Source organism: Panulirus ornatus, chromosome 20, assembly GCF_036320965.1.
Source record: "Panulirus ornatus isolate Po-2019 chromosome 20, ASM3632096v1, whole genome shotgun sequence".
In the NCBI taxonomy this organism is placed as follows: domain Eukaryota; kingdom Metazoa; phylum Arthropoda; class Malacostraca; order Decapoda; family Palinuridae; genus Panulirus; species Panulirus ornatus.
In genome coordinates, this window is record NC_092243.1 from 55887844 (window position 1) to 55908124 (window position 20281).

General features: G+C 40.3%; 1 protein-coding gene across 2 annotated transcripts in view; it reads left to right on the forward strand.

Moving 5' to 3' along the window:
• LOC139756027 (hemocyanin B chain-like) overlaps positions 1-14816 on the forward strand; it is a 95881-nt gene extending 81065 nt beyond the window's left edge. The window contains exons 1-3 of one of the 2 annotated variants that reach the window (XM_071674975.1): positions 10810-10965; positions 12424-13947; positions 14171-14816. In XM_071674975.1, the coding sequence (XP_071531076.1) occupies positions 10869-10965; positions 12424-13947; positions 14171-14610 (2061 nt within the window). In that variant the 5' untranslated portion in view covers positions 10810-10868 and the 3' untranslated portion in view covers positions 14611-14816. Of the gene's footprint in view, positions 1-10809; positions 10966-12423; positions 13948-14170 lie in introns of those variants that run through there. The other variant, XM_071674973.1, reaches the window with a different exon arrangement.
• The last annotated feature ends 5465 nt before the right edge of the window (positions 14817-20281 follow it).

Sequence of the window (20281 nt, forward strand, 5' to 3'; positions counted from 1 at the left end):
GCATTCCCATCACTAATACGCGGTTTCTTGAACACAAAATTTTGACATACATTTAGTTTCTCCCAAGAACATTTGCTTTTTATTTTCTTTCTTCTCGTGGTCAAGAGCGTCGGCACTAATAATCACCTATCTTCCGTAATCTACTTTGATTCTTACCCAGATCATCCTGAACGACCAGTACAAGAATCATTTAACTCATCTAACCTCGCTGGTGTCTTTGTTATCACAACGATATCTCTCCGTACCCTGTTTGTACCCTTACCCCCCACCCTACCAAACCCCACCCCACCCAAAAATCGTCCTGCTACCACATGAAGAGTGCTTAAACATAAAAAAAGAACAAATTAAATTATAGCACACTGCTACCCAATAAGGCAGGTCGTAAAATTTGATTATAATAAAAAGAAAGTAATGACATTATGGTATAAGATTTCATGCTGTAAACTCTCCATTAAATATGTTTCAAAGAAAAATGCTTGTAAACTTTTCATCCAACAAAAGAGGCGCAAATAGTGTCAGTTATGGATCTGAAGCGATATGTTTATAAGGGAAGACTTATAATGGTAAAATACTACACAGCTATCGCATATCACATTAGATTATTGCTAGAATATATCAATTAAATCATCTGTGCAACATATCAAAATAGATCATACCTTAGAATATACCACCGCCCTAGAAACAGCGTTCGTTGTCTATCTTTAACATTTTACATGGAATTGTGGATTAATTGCCGCCTCCCTCTGCCAAAAATAAGTATGTTTGGTAACTTAGAACTATGGGAGTCTTCGGGTCCTATATCCTACTATGGGGCTTTTAATAGCATCAATACTGCTACCGCACTTTATATCAAATTGGGGATCATATACCATCCCATCGCTCATATCATATTTAGTGCCATAATATGAAGGCTAGGGATCAAAGGCGAGCGTTCGTTCGAAACAAAAGTCTGACTGTTGAGTTCATCTGCCAAATTATATGGGAGTGGTGATTGAAAGGAGTAAAGCATGCAAAGATCATCAGATTGGGGAGGATTAATGTGGTCTCAAAAGTGGTAGAAAATGTGTGGCTAAGGTGTTTGCTTTAAAGAATATATGTGAGAAATACTTGGAGAGACTGAAGGATTTGAGACATATATGGATCTGGAGAAAGCAGGGAAGCCTTGTGGAGTGCCTTACCAATATATCGTATGAGAGGACAGCTACTAGAAGCAGGGAGAGCTTTTCATCAAAAGTGTAAGGCGTGTGTGCGGTTAGGTAGAGAAAAGGGTGAGATGCTCAAGGTGAATGAGGGTCTACGGTAGAGGTGCGTGATGTCACATGACTGTTTAATTTGTTTTTGGGTCAGGAGGTTAGGGTTAAATGCAGGGGCTTTGGGAAAAAGGGTGGATAAGCAGGCGATAAGGGTCAAAGGACCAGGGATGTAAGTCAGTTGTTATTCGTTGATGACACAACACTGTTGACAGATTCGTGTGAGAAACTGCAGAAGTTGGAGTCTGAATATGGGAGTGTGAGAAAGGAAGTAGAAAGTAAAAATGAATAAAGGAATAAGTTGACTGGGATGTAATGCAGAGGGACTACGTTGATTTGGTTGTGAGAGTAAATGGAAAAAACTTGGAAGAAGTGGAGTGTTTGAGATACCTGAGAGTGGACCCGACAGTAAATGGAACTATGGGAACGGAGGTGAGTGAAAAGCTGGATGAGGGGGCGATGGTTCTGGGGAACATTGAGGAATGTCTGGAATGAAAGGTCCTTATCTGAGACGACCAAAATACGTATATTTCAAGATAATGTATTCCCAACAACGTTTTGCGCAAGAGAGGCATAGGCTATAGAAGAAGATTTAAGGAGAGTGGTTGTGTTACAAATCATAATGTTCGAAGAAAAGCATGTGGTTTGATGTGGTTTCATCGAATAAAGTAATAAAAGTTTAAGATAAAGATGTGGTAACAAAAGGAGTGTTGTTTATATGAGTGTGCACATGAGAAAGAAGGACAACAGGAGGCCTGATTAGCTCACGATTGGGTTGCCTGAAAAAACAGGAGGTTAACTTAAGAAAATGTAATTCCGCTTAGCAGTTTTTAGATCCATCTCCGACTCCCCGATACTGCACATTAGCCTTCTACTGTCTTCGTCACTGCTGTCGTTTAAACAGCTTATTTCTGTCGTTTTTCTCAAAGTATATCTGAATATACAAAATATTTATCTAAACGACTTTTGAAGGTATTTATAATCTTAGCATTCACTACGCCTGACAGAAGCTTATTCCATTGCTCAACACACTTACAGGAAAAGAAGCTTTTTCCCACGTCCTTAATACACTTTTAGTTTGTATTTCGAAAAGATGTTCGTGATTTCCGCTATCGAACTTTTCCAGAAATTTGAAAACCTGGAGTCGCCAAGGAGTTTACGTTTTTTAAGGGTGAAGAGATCCAATCGTTTTGGCCTCTCTTCCTATGCCAGATTTCTAGGGGATGCGATCAATTTTATCGCGCGTCTTTGTACTTGCTCTAATTCTTCCTCGTCTTCTTCATAGTGGCACACCACTCGTTACGTCAAGCCAATCTGAGGCTTCGCCGTTTAATACTACACCCTCCTTTCTTCCGGTAAGCCAGTCTGTGATCCATGTACAGAGTTCTCCAATGATTCCGTCTGCTTTCAATTTATATAAATGTCTCTTGTAAACTACTTTATCTAAAGCCTTTTTGAAATCTAAAAATACTACATAAGACGGTACTTTTTCGTCCTATTTCTGAATAGTAACATTAAAAAAGTCCAGCAAATTTGTCAGGTAGGATCTTCTATTGCAGACACCGTGTTAGTTGTCCGATATAATATTGTGATCCTTTAGAAACGTGACAATTTTATCTCCCATTATCATTTTCATCGGTGTGCCTAACACTGACGTAAGACTAATTAGGTGGTAGTTCATGATACACTTTTTGTCTCCTTTTATATATAGGAGTAACATTTACTAGTTTCCAGTTAGTTAGCACCTGACCATCCGTTAAAGAGTTGTTGAATATTTTTGATTCGGAATACATCAGCTGTCTCATGACCTTGGAGCTTTGTTATCTGGGCCGTTGCATTTGTTAAGATTTAATTGGTCTAGGTATCAAAGTATTTCACAGCTCTTCATTTCTCTAACCTTCAGCTCTTCTTCATCTGACCCCTTGAAACATTTTCGAGATGTTTCTTCACTTGTGAATACAGAGTTAAATCATGATTTAGTATGATAGCAATTTCTTTGTCAGTAGTTAGTGTATCATGCTCGTTTCGTAATGATCAAATTCCTTCTTTTACTGTATTTCGTTGTCTTATATATAAAAAAAAATCCTTAGGATTATTCTTAACTTTCAAGGAAATTCTTTTTTCTTACTCGCGTTTACTCTGTCTTATGACCTTCTTACACTCTCTTTGGATTTTGATTCATTCCTGGCGATTTTCATTGGTTCTTATTGATTTGAATGTCATATATGTTTGCTTTTAGAAATTGCCCTACTCACCCACGATGTTTTTGAAATATTGCAAGTTCTCTTCGCAATTCTTGGAATATGTTATTTTCAATGTCGAGTAGTGTGTCTTTAGAATAATTCTACATTCCCTCTACTGTAAGAACGTCAAGAAGTTTTGTCCAATTGGTACTGCGAATTTCGTGTCTAATTTTTTTTAAGAATTTGTTCTCCTGTAATCTGAGATCAAGAGTTTGTTGTCATATATTTAGAAATCTAAATATATCTCTAATCTAATAAACTGTGATCACTGTTTCACAAACTCTTGCCTACTTCGCAAGAGTTGGTTAAGTTTTTGTCACTGGTGAGGACAAGATCAAGAATGTTTTTACCTCTAGTTGGTCTTCTAATTACCTGTTCTAGAAAAGCGTCTTCAACCAGTTCCGTTAAGTCTCGTTCCCTCTCGGTCATCTGTTAACGTTGTTTTCCAATCTATATTTAGACTGTTGAAGTCTACTGCCATTATGACCTCTTTACTGTCAACTATAGTTTTGATTTAATTGTATAACATATTATAGTTATCTTCTCATTGCTTAAGATGTCTGTAGATAAAGTCAAGACGTATTTTGCTTGTTAACTCGTTGGGAAGGTCAATATAAGGAGAGTCGTGAGTGTGTGTGTGTCTACCTATCTTAAGAGCACTTAGACTGTTATCAACGGAGATCAAAACTCCACCACCTACCCTGTAGAAGCGATCTTTCGAGAATAATTTGTGTCCAGGTAATACTAATTCAGAGATTGTGTTATTCTCAGTTTACCAACGTTTCTGAGATTGCAATGATGTTCGTCTTTCAGTAGCTGTATAGGATATAAACAATGATGCTTCGGGCATTTGTGTATATTAAATTTATCTTCCTTGTAGTTGATACTGAATTGAATTTGCCTTTGCCTCTTTTTTTCTACTGTTGGCATGCGTGTTTTTACTGCCGGTTTGCGTGATTGTATCATCATTGCTTATGTCTGCGTGTGTAGCAGCGGGAGAGAGACGGTTCTTCACTTGTTTTGGGTTCACCGCTTACTCTGACCCTTACCGCGCTGGAAGCTACCAGCCTTGGTTAAAATTTACCTGAGAGTTGACATGTGCTTGTGCGAAACCGCTGCTTCTACTGCCTGAGCTGTCTCGATCTAACCCTTCTTGACCTTTCTTTATTAATTCCTCTACGTGTAAAGTTACCGCTAATCCCCGAGGATCCCTACTGCCAAGGTCCCATCCGTAGACCTTGGACCTCAGATCCCTTTCACATTAAGATTACACCTGCACCGACCCACTTCCCACAGCTCCCTCCTCACCCTCCCCCATTCTCCTACTTCCTTCATTAGCTCGACCGTGATAGGATCTCCTGAGAAGCTTATCGAAAAAAGGCCTAATTTTCTAATATAATATATTAAACTGCCATGGCGGACTTTCCTTATTCCATTCAAGTAAAGACCATTCCTAGTGTACAGACTTCTATCATGACTAAAATGGTCCTAGTCCATGCTAAATGCAATAAACTCCTCACTACAGAGAGCCTCGATTTTTCTGTTTATCACCAGCATTCTACTGAGGGTACAGGAAACGACGTCATACCTTGGCAGCAATCCCGATATCATAAGCTTCCTATGATTTTCTTTAAAGTTGCTCATAAGTTCCCTACTCTTCGCTAAAATTTCTTCCGATCTTCCATTAACTGAATTGTTAGTCCCCACCTGAACGACAAAATCACATCCTCAGGATTGTTTGAGGCTATGTCGTCAAACTTATCTAGGACGTGTTCTATCCTAGCCCCTCGATAGCACGAGTTCTTCCTATTTCTACCCTTCGCACAGAACTCCTGGTCCTGATGTTTGACTATAGAGTCCCTGACCAGGATGATGCTACGATCATCCTGTACTTCACCATCTAGTGCGCTAAACCTGTTCTGAGTCGAGAGTTCGTTGCTCGTAGGTTGTTGGGTAATGCGACGACAACATGAAATGTGACAAGCGGCTGGAGTGGATGATATAGCAGTTAAATTTCTTAAGAAAGGGGTTATCTAGATTGTTGATTGTTTGTTATCATATTCAGTAGAGTGCCTGAAGATAGGCGGAATACGTGTATAGTGACATTGTATGACGGCAAAGAAGACAAAGGTGAGTGTACGAATTACAGAGGTATAAGTCTGTTCATTGTATCTCATTAGCTGTGCGGATGAATGGTGATTCAGAGAGTGTTGGTGTACACAAAGCATCGGACACGGGAATAACAATATGGTTCAAGAGTGCTAGAGTATTGTTAATCATGTAATGGCTTTAAAAAGAGTGTATGAGAAATACTTAGAAAAACAGATAGATTTGCCTGTGTCATTTATGGATCTGAAGAACGCGTATGATTGGGTTGCTTGGGATGCTTTCTTAAAAGCTATTAGAAAAAGTGCAGAGTTTTTATAAAGAGATTACGGCATTTGTATGATTTGGTAGAGTAGAGGGCAAGCGGTTCTAGATGAAAGTGACTCTGCAAAAGAGATATATGATGTCACCATGGATATTTGATCTATTTATGGATGAGATAGTGATGCAAAGGTCTTCGATGGAGAAACAAATATGCAGTCTACTGGCGTTGGGTGGGAGTCGAGTGTGAGGTGAGTTGGTTGGTGTTTGCTGATGATACGGCGCTGGTGAGAGATTACGGTAAGAAACTGCCGATATTGGTGTTTGTAAAAGAAGCTGAGAGTAAATGAAAAGAGAGAGGATATTTGGAATGTGACTTTGAGTGGAGGGAACTTGTGGTTAGGGAAGTGTTTTAGATTGTATGTAAGGTGTTGAGCTTCACCAAAATTCTAAGGATACGGTAAATGTCTTGGAAATATATGGTAGAGGACAACTTGTTATGTTAGGAGGATCAATCGAAAAAGAAAATAGGTGGGTACGAGAGATGGGCTTTGCTAAGGTTTCCACATTCAATAACTTAGTAATTGACAGAAACAGATGAATCGTCTTAGAAAACATAATAGATATATCAATAAGAATAATTATATTGGTTCATATGTATTAGATAATTCCATACATGAATGAGTGTGTCAGCATCTTTGATGCAAGATGTAAGGTATTAGTGATGGATTATTAAAATGCAAAGTAGAGAAATGCGGCATTTGGTGGTATATCTAGGAGGAGGGATCGGGTATTCAATATTGTGGAGGAATTTGTGAATAGCTTATGGAGTTGAAAAAGGGACAAACTCAAGCATACCATATGAGTAGGAAAGATGGTTAGTGGGCGCTATAAGATTACACATTGATTGACAGCAGTGTAAAAGAGAGACTTTTGGATATAAGTGTGCTGAAATGGGTAGGTGCTGAAATGTGGTCTCCAACTTCTGCAGGTGAAGGAGAAGCCTTGAAGAGGGTTTCGGAAAAGAGGAAACATTATTGGTGATGAGAGAAAAGTGAAAGAAAGTGAGCTTGTAAAAGAGACTTGTGAGAAGAAATATTAAGAGAAATTTAGTATCGAATGATAAAAGGTGCCAGTAAATAAAGCAAGGGATTTAGTGAGGAATGGAAGGTATTTAGGGAAGCATTGATAACATGTGACATTATGATAAGTTTCAATGAAAAACTGCTTGACTTACCTCAGTTCTATCCTCCCTTGGTTAATGTGGAATGTGGCATGCGAAAGGTGGGAGGTGGGCAGGTCAAAAAGGTAGTGAGTTGTTGGATGAAGAAGTAAATTGTCAGTGAAAGAGAAAAGACAGGTGATTGGGTGGAACTTACTGGGAAGAAGTGCATATGATTGGGTGATGTATAAGAGAAAGTGGTAGAAGTTCATGAGGAAGGTGAAGGAGTTAAAAAAAAAAAAAAAAGGAGTGGAAATGAGGATTGGAGTGAGAGATTATTAGTAAACTTTAGGGAGAATAAGATAATTTGGAATGAGTTAGTAATGTGAGACAAACAAGAGAACAAATGGGAACACCAATGAAGTGAGCAAAAGGGTATGTGGTAACAGGTCGTGATGAAGTGCGGAGATGAAGCGAGTGTTTTGAAGTACTGTTGAAATATATGATGCTAGTGTGTCATACGTAGGGTGTTTGGGTCTGGGTTGTACGTGAAGTATGCAAGGTAAGAAAGTCATGAATAATAGTTAAGTCAAACGAGAATACATGGTGAAAGCCTTGTGTAAGATGAAAAATATCAAGATGGCTGGAGTTGATAACATTGCAGATGAATTATTTCATAAAGGGGTAACTGTGTTGTTAGTTAGTTAGAATTTTGAATGTAAGCATGGATCGTGGTGAAATGCTTGAAGATTGATGAACGCATGTATAATGCCACTGTAAGAAGGTAAGGGGGATAAAGTTGACTCCTCCAAGTACGGAGGAATAAGTTTCTTGAGTGTACCTGATAACTTGTTTGGTAGATTAGTGATTAAAAGGGTGAAGGAATATACAGAACATTATACTAAAGAGAAACAGTGTGGTTTCAAAAGTGGTAAACGATGTGTAGATGAGGAATTTGATTTAAAGATTGTGTGTGAGAAATACTTAAAGAAAAAGATGGATTTGTATATGGTATTTATGGATCTCAAAAAAGCATATGAAAGTGTTGACATAGATGTCTCATGCAAAGCTGCTAGAAGCAGTGAGAATCAAGGGAGTAAGGCTTGTGTACGGGTAGCAAGAAAGGAGAGTGTATGGTTTCAATGAAGGCTAGCCTATCGAAGGCACGGGTGATGTCAACATGGCTGTTGAATTTGTTTATGGATAATGTGTTGTTAAAAGTGAACGTAAGTCTTGGGGAAAGGGCAAGTATGCATTCTGTAGGGAATGAGTCAACTGGGAATGAGTCAGTTGTTGTTTTCTGATGATACAGCATTGGTGGCAGATTCGATTAAGAACCTGGAAAAGTTGATGATTAAGTTTGGAGGACTGTGCAAAAGAATTAAGTTAAAAGCAAATGTGAGTTACAGCAACGTTATTAGATTTAGCAAGGGTGATGGTCAAGTTAGACATGGTGTGAGTTTGAACAGAAAAAACCTTGGAGTACACATGGGAGCGAATGGAATCATGGAAGCGGAGGTGAGTCACATGATGGGTGACGGGCCAAAGGATCCAAGAGGAATGAAGAATGTGTGGAAAGATTGGTTGTAATCTTATATAGTATAAGAGAAAGGAGTGTTAATTAAGAGAGCGTAGGTGGGAGGTCAAAATAGGGTGTGCTAAAATGATTTGGACACATGGAGAGATTAAATGAAGAGAGATTGATTAATAGGATGCAGGTGTCAAAAGGGAGGGGAAAAGGAGAAGGAGGAGAGAATACAATACTGGAGATGGTAGGAATGAATGAAAAAGATTTTGAATGATTGGAGCTTCAGTGTGCGGCAGAGAGTAACATTGAATTGGAGCTTTGTGGTTTACAGGGGTTGACCTGCTGCCTGTAAACTGAACTAGAGCATGTGAAGCAGCCGAAGGAAACCAGGGATAGTTCTGTGGTGCTCAGAAATGGATAGGAAACTGCGGTATCGATGCATTGCACCAATGACTTCGGCCTTTCTTCGCCTGTTTTTGGCACTACCTAGTTAACGCAAGAAACGGCAATCAAGTTTGCATATATATATATATATATATATATATATATATATATATATATATATATATATATATATATATATATATATATATATATATCAGTTGTTGTTCGCTGATGATACAGCGCTGGTGGCTGATTCATGTGAGAAACTGCAGAAGCTGGTGACTGAGTTTGGAAAAGTGTGTGGAAGAAGAAAGTTAAGAGTAAATGTGAATAAGAGCAAGGTTATTAGGTACACTAGGGTTGAGGGTCAAGTCAATTGGGAGGTGAGTTTGAATGGAGAAAAACTGGAGGAAGTGAAGTGTTTTAGATATCTGGGAGTGGATCTGGCAGCGGATGGAACCGTGGAAGCGGAAGTGGATCATAGGGTGGGGGAGGGGGCGAAAATCCTGGGGGCCTTGAAGAATGTGTGGAAGTCGAGAACATTATCTCGGAAAGCAAAAATGGGTATGTTTGAAGGAATAGTGGTTCCAACAATGTTGTATGGTTGCGAGGCGTGGGCTATGGATAGAGTTGTGCGCAGGAGGATGGATGTGCTGGAAATGAGATGTTTGAGGACAATGTGTGGTGTGAGGTGGTTTGATCGAGTGAGTAACGTAAGGGTAAGAGAGATGTGTGGTAATAAAAAGAGCGTGGTTGAGAGAGCAGAAGAGGGTGTTTTGAAGTGGTTTGGGCACATGGAGAGGATGAGTGAGGAGAGATTGACCAAGAAGATATATGTGTCGGAGGTGGAGGGAACAAGGAGAAGAGGGAGACCAAATTGGAGGTGGAAGGATGGAGTGAAAAGGATTTTGTGTGATCGGGGCCTGAACATGCAGGAGGGTGAAAGGAGGGCAAGGAATAGAGTGAATTGGAGCGGTGTGGTATACCGGGGTTGACGTGCTGTCAGTGGATTGAATCGGGGCATGTGAAGCGTCTGGGGTAAACCATGGAAAGCTGTGTAGGTATGTATATTTGCGTGTGTGGACGTATGTATATACATGTGTATGGGGGGGGTTGGGCCATTTCTTTCGTCTGTTTCCTTGCGCTACCTCGCAAACGCGGGAGACAGCGACAAAGTATAATAAATATAAATAAAAAAAGAAAATATATATATATATATATATATATATATATATATATATATATATATATATATATATATATATATATTGGGAGCGGGTGGCTGGAAATCCTCCCCTCTCATTTTTTTTAATTTTCCAAAAGGAGGAACAGAGAAGGGGGCCAGATGAGGATATTCCTTCAAAGGCCCAGTCCTCTGTTCTTAACGCTACCTCGATGATGCGGGAAGTGGCGAATAGTATGAAAGAAATATATATATATATATATATATATATATATATATATATATATATATATATATATATATATATATATATATATATATATACTGTAGGTAACTAAATTATGTATGAAAAAGACAGACAACAACTCTAATCTACTGAAACATAGATAAATGCAAAGAAAGAGAGAGACAGTGACAGGGACGGAGAGGGAGCAGTTGCATATTCCTTCAACCACACACTTCATATTACGTATAGCATACACCTATAATCTCTTTAAAATTCGTCTTCTGTTTTGAAACTTACTTACCCCAGTCAAACCCCTTTCATTTACCTCTAACCAGCACGTGAGTTAATCATGTATTTTGTCATAGATAAAGATCAGTCATAACATGTTACGATAATAGAGACCTGGGTGTGTCGTCAAGCAAATCTCAAGCATTAAGATTGTCAGGGGAAGCAAAGGTCGCTGCGGGGCTGGACAAACACCGGTATATAAGTGGTCTGGGAGAGCTCAGTACCACCTCCAACAACATGAAGGTCCTGGTCTTGTGTGTGCTAGTAGCGGCTGCGGCTGCTTGGCCGAGCTTCAGCGAGGAAATTGGCGTACTCTTCCAGAATGACGCTGGCGGTAAGCACATCATGCTATGTTACGCATTGTATCATTACTTAAGGGGAACTCTCACTTGCGCTGTTCTTCACAGGACATTCCGGAAATAGTTTTCCAATCGTCTTGGCACTTTACTGACAATGTACAGGTCTAAAACGAAACTTTAAATGATTACTCCCTTATATAAGGTTTACGCTGGGAGAACTTCTATAATTCTTCACCCACAAATGCACACACACACACACACACACACACACACACACACATACACACACACACACACACACACACACACTTGGTATTGTACATATTTTCACTCCTTTAGCCTGATAAATGGTTTTTACTTTCTTTGTATGCCGATCTAAGTGTAATGGAAGGTATGTATACACCATTTTCACGGGTAAGAACACAAAATTGGTTCCATTGTAGTGTACGATGTTTTAGACAGAACACAAATGTTTCCTCATTAGCTGGATCATAGGTGAAACGGCGATAATTTTGGAGTTTCATATAATTAAGAATTAATACTAGCATCACCAGTCGATTTAGAAGTTCTGCTCACAAGGGGAAAATGTTTTAGAAAGATATGTATACCACATGCATACCCCTTTGCATATTAGTAGAAAATCATTGTTATTGATAAAGTGCTGCAAACAAACCAAGATATTGTTGTGCAGTGAAAGACAAGCGGTGTATGGAACACTAAAGTTGATTAACAAACATCCATTCCTGAGGAATTTTAGATATACAGAGTAGGCAGAAAAGTTAGATTCAATCATTGTCGTAAAACCGTCATAAATTAACTTATCGTTGGAGGAATATTCAACTTGTCCATAAATGAATGGTTATTAGCTCCATAGAAATAAGAGGGACGTTAACACACGCGTTGCTCTAAAGTTTCTGTCTCACACCACAACTTGCCATAAGGAACATTCCTTTCTCAACTCAGGTGTATCAGCATATTTTCCTATGGAGACGATGACTGTGTCACGTCCAATCAAAATTTCTAGGTAATAGTTTCATTGACATTGGAACGTTAAGTATGCCACAGAGAGGAGGGCAGGGCATGGAGCACCCACTGTGTTAGTATTCGCTAGAGCGATGCCTTACTGCTGAAAGGGGACCAAGGAAATTCATAACATACAAGGTTATCAAATGTACTAAAAAGAAAGTAATAGCAGTAGATGATGTGAACCTTATCATATAGGGGAGTGACAATAATGTGAAGGGAATATTTCACCCCACAAAATAGTGGAACAAAAACACTGCAACCAACAGTGGAAATGGATGAAAATTCTGAGATTGGTTATCTGATTTTGTTATTCACTCGTGATAATGGTGTTCATGAAGTTATATTTGTCATGAGACAACTTTAAAGATTTCAAGAAATTCTTTATCATGAATTTTCATAGATCTGCAAAATTGCACGTAATGTCATGTATGTAAAGCCATTATGATTATTCAAGTCTTCCATTCCAGGATCTGATAACGCCCATAAACAACAAGATATCAACCATCTGGTTGACAAGATCTACGAGCCCACAAAGTATCCAGATTTGAAAGAAATAGCAGAAAACTTTAACCCTTTGGGCGACACTTCCATGTATAATGACCATGGTGCAGCCGCCGAGACGCTCATGAAGGAGCTTACCGATCACAGACTCTTGGAGCAGCATCACTGGTTCTCACTTTTTAACACTCGCCAACGAGAAGAAGCTCTCATGCTTTTTGCTGTCTTGAATCAGTGCAAGGAATGGCACTGTTTCCGAAGCAACGCCGCCTACTTTCGTGAGCAAATGAATGAGGGAGAGTTTGTGTATGCACTCTATGTGGGTGTCATCCACTCTAAACTGGGTGACGGAATTGTTTTGCCTCCACTCTACGAAATCACCCCTCACATGTTTACAAACAGTGAAGTCATCGACAAGGCTTACTCTGCCAAGATGACCCAAAAAGCAGGTACATTTAATGTGAGTTTTACTGGAACAAGAAAGAACAAAGAACAACGAGTGGCCTACTTCGGAGAGGATATTGGCATGAACATCCACCACGTTACTTGGCATATGGACTTCCCCTTCTGGTGGCAAGACTCCTATGGCTATCATTTGGATCGCAAGGGTGAGCTCTTCTTCTGGGTCCACCACCAACTTACTGCCCGCTTTGACTCTGAGCGTCTCTCCAACTGGCTGGATCCCGTTGACGAGCTACACTGGGATGACATCATCCACGAAGGGTTTGCTCCACTTACCAGTTATAAGTATGGTGGTGAGTTTCCTGTGCGTCCAGACAACATACACTTCGAAGACGTGGACGGCGTAGCTCGTGCGCACGACATGGAAATCACAGAGAGCCGCATTCGTGACGCAATTGCTCATGGTTACATTACAGCCACCGATGGACACACGATCGACATCAGGAACCCTAAGGGTATTGAATATCTGGGAGACATTATCGAATCCTCGATGTACAGTTCTAACGCGCGTTATTATGGTTCACTACACAACACTGCTCACGTAATGCTTGGTCGACAGGGAGATCCTCATGGCAAGTTCAACTTGCCTCCCGGTGTTATGGAACATTTTGAGACTGCCACACGAGACCCAAGTTTCTTCCGTCTGCATAAATACATGGACAACATCTTTAAGGAACACACGGACTCTTTCCCTCCCTACACCCATGATGACCTCGAGTTCGACGGTGTGTCCATAGACAGTATTGCTATTGACGGACATCTTACTACTTTCTTCGATGACTTCCAGTACAGTCTTATTAATGCTGTGGATTCCGGTGAAAACATAGAGGATGTGGAAATCGATGCCAGAGTTCATCGGCTTAACCATGAAGAATTTAATTATAAGATTACCGTCACCAACAACCACGATGATGGTCATCTGGGTACCATCCGCATTTTCTTGTGCCCCATCAAGGATAATAATGGCATAACCTTGAGTATAGATGAAGCACGCTGGCTTTGCCTTGAACTGGACAAGTTTTGGGAGAAGCGTAAGTACCATTACCTACTTCGGTATTTGGTTTAGTTTCAATAATAATTTCATAAATGTCAAACAATTTAAAGGTACTACAGTCATATATGAGAAACGGGTTGGGGTGGGAATATGTGCAAAAGTTTTATGAGTTGCTGATTCACGAACATCAATAGAATAAGATAGAATATACGTATGATATACCCTTCATATATCACTTAACATTTCTTTATCCCCTACAGTGCCAAGTGGAACTCATACAATCACCCGCAGTTCTAAGGACTCATCAGTCACCGTTCCTGATATGCCAAGTTTCCAGTCACTGAAGCAACAAGCTGATGATGCTGTAACCGGCGGCCACGACCTCGACCTGAGTGCGTATGAACGGTCCTGTGGCATCCCCGACAGAATGTTGCTACCTAAGAGCAAGCCTCAGGGTATGGAATTCAACCTCTACGTGGCCGTGACTGACGGAGCCAAGGATACAGAAGGTCACAATGGGGACCTCGAGCACGGTGGCACCCATGCTCAGTGTGGCGTTCATGGTGAAGATTACCCAGACAACCGGCCTTTGGGTTATCCTCTGGAGCGTCGCATTCCTGATGAACGCGTCATTGATGGAGTTACAAACATCAAGCACACAGTCGTCACGATCGTTCATGATCCAGATCACCATGCTTAAGTTTCCTCTTCTGGATAATATAGTAATGTCAGACTTTTGATTCTCTGCCATCAGTGAATTATTGAATTACATATTTAACTGGTTATGTCCTTTCATGATTAGATGCTTATAATTTGAGGTGAATCATTCTACAGTTGTTATGAAAATGTAACAATGTATAAGAATGTTGTAACTTTACTTTCCCATAATAAAAGGAATCTGCATTATATTTGTGGTCACAATCCGATTACAGTTCTTAATAGGGGACATTTTAGCTCACATATCCAAGCATGCATCAAGAAAGATGCAACGCTCATATACATGTTATTCTTGCTATGGAGCTGCATTCAGGAACTTCACAACTTATTACTTTGGTATCACTGAAATGAATTGTGTGTTACACCTTCACAAACTACTAAGGTCTTTAAGTGCGTTCACGACTCTTCTTATACTTGTATGTGTATGAAATTACCTATCTAATCTTAACACTTGTTGCTTCCGGGACTTTAAACATACATTCTACTGTGTATAACCCTAAGCTTTCCATTCACTCGATAATTATTTGTTCTTCATCAATCCTATAAATGCCCAGCGCTTCACTATTGAAGAAATACTTTATACCAATCTCGAGCGCTAAAATTTCCAATTTCAAGATGATGACCGCCAAACTCCTACAGTTCTATTTATTTCAAAATATTTATGATTAACATCATATATACATATATATATAATATATATATATATAATATATGTATATATATTAACATCATATATACATATATTAACAATATATATATATATACATATATATATATATATATATATATATATATATATATATATATATATATATATATATATATCAGGCTGGGTTGTGCGGTGTAATCTGATAGCTGTAATCTGTCAATAGGCAGCAGGTTTTTCATTTCGTGTCCTCTCCATTTGTGTTTCCGAAGGATAATGATGGTGGCTTCCTGTCCTCTCCGTACCCGGTAGTATAATCCGATTTTTGCAGGGAAAAAATGCAATTGAGTGGGAGATGTATAAAAGAAAGAGACAGGAGGTCAAGAGAAAGGTGCAAGAGGTGAAAAAAAGGGCAAATGAGAGTTGGGGTGAGAGAGTATCATTAAATTTTAAGGAGAGTAAAAAGATGTTCTGGAAGGAGGTAAATAAAGTGCGTAAGACAAGGGAACAAATGGGAACTTCAGTGAAGGGCGCAAATGGGGAGGTGATAACAAGTAGTGGTGATGTGAGAAGGAGATGGAGTGAGTATTTTGAAGGTTTGTTGAATGTGTTTGATGATAGAGTGGCAGATATAGGGTGTTTTGGTCGAGGTGGTGTGCAAAGTGAGAGGGTTAGGGAAAATGATTTGGTAAACAGAGAAGAGGTAGTGAAAGCTTTGCGGAAGATGAAAGCCGGCAAGGCAGCATGTTTGGATGGTATTGCAGTGGAATTTATTAAAAAAGGGGGTGACTGTATTGTTGACTGGTTGGTAAGGTTATTTAATGTATGTATGACTCATGGTGAGGTGCCTGAGGATTGGCGGAATGCGTGCATAGTGCCATTGTACAAAGGCAAAGGGGATAAGAGTGAGTGCTCAAATTACAGAGGTATAAGTTTGTTGAGTATTCCTGGTAAATTATATGGGAGGGTATTGATTGAGAGGGTGAAGGCATGTACAGAGCATCAGATTGGGGAAGAGCAGTGTGGTTTCAGAAGTGGTAGAGGATGTGTGGATCAGGTGTTTGCTTTGAAGAATGTATGTGAGAAATACTTAGAAAAGCAAATGGATTTGTATGTAGCATTTATGGATCTGGAGAAGGCATATGATAGAGTTGATAGAGATGCTCTGTGGAAGGTATTAAGAATATATGGTGTGGGAGGAAAGTTGTTAGAAGCAGTGAAAAGTTTTTATCGAGGATGTAAGGCATGTGTACGTGTAGGAAGAGAGGAAAGTGATTGGTTCTCAGTGAATGTAGGTTTGCGGCAGGGGTGTGTGATGTCTCCATGGTTGTTTAATTTGTTTATGGATGGGGTTGTTAGGGAGGTAAATGCAAGAGTTTTGGAAAGAGGGGCAAGTATGAAGTCTGTTCGGGATGAGAGAGCTTGGGAAGTGAGTCAGTTGTTGTTCGCTGATGATACAGCGCTGGTGGCTGATTCATGTGAGAAACTGCAGAAGCTGGTGACTGAGTTTGGTAAAGTGTGTGGAAGAAGAAAGTTAAGAGTAAATGTGAATAAGAGCAAGGTTATTAGGTACAGTAGGGTTGAGGGTCAAGTCAAGTGGGAGGTGAGTTTGAATGGAGAAAAACTGGAGGAAGTGAAGTGTTTTAGATATCTGGGAGTGGATCTGGCAGCGGATGGAACCATGGAAGCGGAAGTGGATCATAGGGTGGGGGAGGGGGCGAAAATTCTGGGGGCCTTGAAGAATGTGTGGAAGTCGAGAACATTATCTCGGAAAGCAAAATTGGGTATGTTTGAAGGAATAGTGGTTCCAACAATGTTGTATGGTTGCGAGGCGTGGGCTATGGATAGAGTTGTGCGCAGGAGGATGGATGTGCTGGAAATGAGATGTTTGAGGACAATGTGTGGTGTGAGGTGGTTTGATCGAGTGAGTAACGTAAGGGTAAGAGAGATGTGTGGAAATAAAAAGAGCGTGGTTGAGAGAGCAGAAGAGGGTGTTTTGAAGTGGTTTGGGCACATGGAGAGAATGAGTGAGGAAAGATTGACCAAGATGATATATGTGTCGGAGGTGGAGGGAACGAGAAGAGGGAGACCAAATTGGAGGTGGAAATATGGAGTGAAAAAGATTTTGTGTGATCGGGGCCTGAACATGCAGGAGGGTGAAAGGAGGGCAAGGAATAGAGTGAATTGGAGCGATGTGGTATACCGGGGTTGACGTGCTGTCAGTGGATTGAATCAAGGCATGTGAAGCGTCTGGGGTAAATCATGGAAAGTTGTGTAGGTATGTTTATTTGCGTGTGTGGACGTATGTATATACATGTGTATGGGGGGGGGTTGGGCCATTTCTTTCGTCTGTTTCCTTGCGCTACCTCGCACACGCGGGAGACAGCGACAAAGTATAATAAAAATAATAATATATATATATATATATATATATATATATATATATATATATATATATATGTATATTATTATCTTTTTTTATTTTGCTTTGTCGCTGTCTCCCGCGTCTGCGAGGTAGCGCAAGGAAACAGACGAAAGAAATGGCCCAACCTACCCCAATACACAATGTATACACACACACGTCCACACACGCAAATATACATACTTATACATCTCAATGTACACATATGAGTACATACACAGACACATACATATATACCCATGCACACAATTCACACTGTCTGCCCCCATTCACTCCCATCGCCACTTCGCGACACATGGAATACCTTCCCCCTCCCCCCTCATGTGTGCGAGATAGCACTAGGAAAAGACAACAAAGGCCCCATTCGTTCACACTCAGTCTCTAGCTGCCACGCATATAATGCCCGATAACCACAGCTCCCTTTCCACATCCAGGCCCCACACAACTTTCCATGGTTTACACATGCCCTGATTCAATCCACTGACAGCACGTCAACCCCGGTATAAAACATCGATCCAATTCACTCTATTCCTTGCCCTCCTTTCACCCTCCTGTATGTTCAGGCCCCGATCACACAAAATCTTTTTCACTCCATCTTTCCACCTCCAATTTGGTCTCCCACTTCTCGTTCCCTCCACTTCCGACACATATATCCTCTTGGTCAATCTTTCCTCACTCATTCTTTCCATGTGACCAAACCATTTCAAAACACCCTCTTCTGCTCTCTCAACCACGCTCTTTTTTTTATTTCCACACATCTCTCTTACCCTTACATTACTTACTCGATCAAACCACCTCACACCACACATTGTCCTCAAACATCTCATTTCCAGCACATCCACCCTCCTGCGCACAACTCTATCCATAGCCCACGCCTCGCAACCATACAACATTGTTGGAACCACTATTCCTTCAAACATATCCATTTTTGCTTTCCGAGATAATGTTCTCGACTTCCACACATTCTTCAAGGATCCCAGAACTTTCACACCCTCCCCCACCCTATGATTCACTTCCGCTTCCATGGTTCCATCCGCTGCCAGATCCACTCCCAGATATCTAAAACACTTTACTTCCTCCAGTTTTTCTCCATTCAAACTTACCTCCCAATTGACTTGACCCTCAACCCTACTGTACCTAATAACCTTGCTCTTATTCACATTTACTCTTAACTTTCTTCTTTCACACACTTTACCAAACTCAGTCACCAGCTTCTGCAGTTTCTCACATGAATCAGCCACCAGCGCTGTATCATCAGCGAACAACAACTGACTCACTTCCCAAGCTCTCTCATCCACAACAGACTGCATACTTGCCCCTCTTTCCAAAACTCTTGCATTCACCTCCCTAACAACCCCATCCATAAACAAATTAAACAACCATGGAGACATCACACACCCCTGCCGCAAACCTACATTCACTGAGAACCAATCACTTTCCTCTCTTCCTACACGTACACATGACTTACATCCTCGATAAAAACTTTTCACTGCTTCTATCAACTTGCCTCCCACACCATATATTCTTAATACCTTCCACAGAGCATCTCTATCAACTCTATCATATGCCTTCTCCAGATCCATAAATTCTACATACAAATCCATTTGCTTTTCTAAGTATTTCTCACATACATTCTTCAAAGCAAACACCTGATCCACACATCCTCTACCACTTCTGAAACCACACTGCTCTTCCCCAATCTGATGCTCTGTACATGCCTTCACCCTCTCAATCAATACCCTCCCATATCATTTACCAGGAATACTCAACAAACTTATACCTCTGTAATTTGAGCACTCACTCTTATCCCCTTTGCCTCTGTACAATGGCACTATGCACGCATTCCGCCAATCCTCAGGCACCTCACCATGAGTCATACATACATTAAATAACCTTACCTACCAGTCAACAATGCAGTCACCCCCTTGTTTAATAAATTCCACTGCAATACCATGTGACGCGTCTGGGGTAAACCATGGAAAGTTTTGTGGGGGCTGGATGTTTTTTTTTTTTTTTTCTTTTAATTTTCCAAAAGAGGGAACAGAGAATTGCGCCAGGTGAGGGTATTCCCTCAAAGGCCCAGTCCTCTGTTCTTAACGCTACCTCGCTAATGCGGGAAATGGCGAATAGTTTGAAAAAAAGAAAGATATATATATATATATATATATATATATATATATATATATATATATATATATATATATATATATATATATATATACATGTCCATAATTCATACTGTCTGCCTTTATTCCTTCCCATTGCCACCCCGCCACACATGAAATAACAACCCCCTCCCACCGCGTGTGCGCGAGGTAGCGCTAGGAAAAGACGACAAAGGCCACGTTCGTTCAAACTCTAGTCTCTAGCTGTCATGTATAATGCACTTAAACCACAGTTCCCTTTCCACATCCAGCCCCCACAAAACTTTCCATGGTTTACCCCAGACGCGTCACATGCCCTGGTTCAATCCATTGACAGCACGTCGAACCCGGTATACCACATCGTTCCAATTCACTCTATTCCTTGCACGCCTTTCACCTTCCTGCATGTTTAGGCCCCGATCACTGAAAACCTATTCCACTC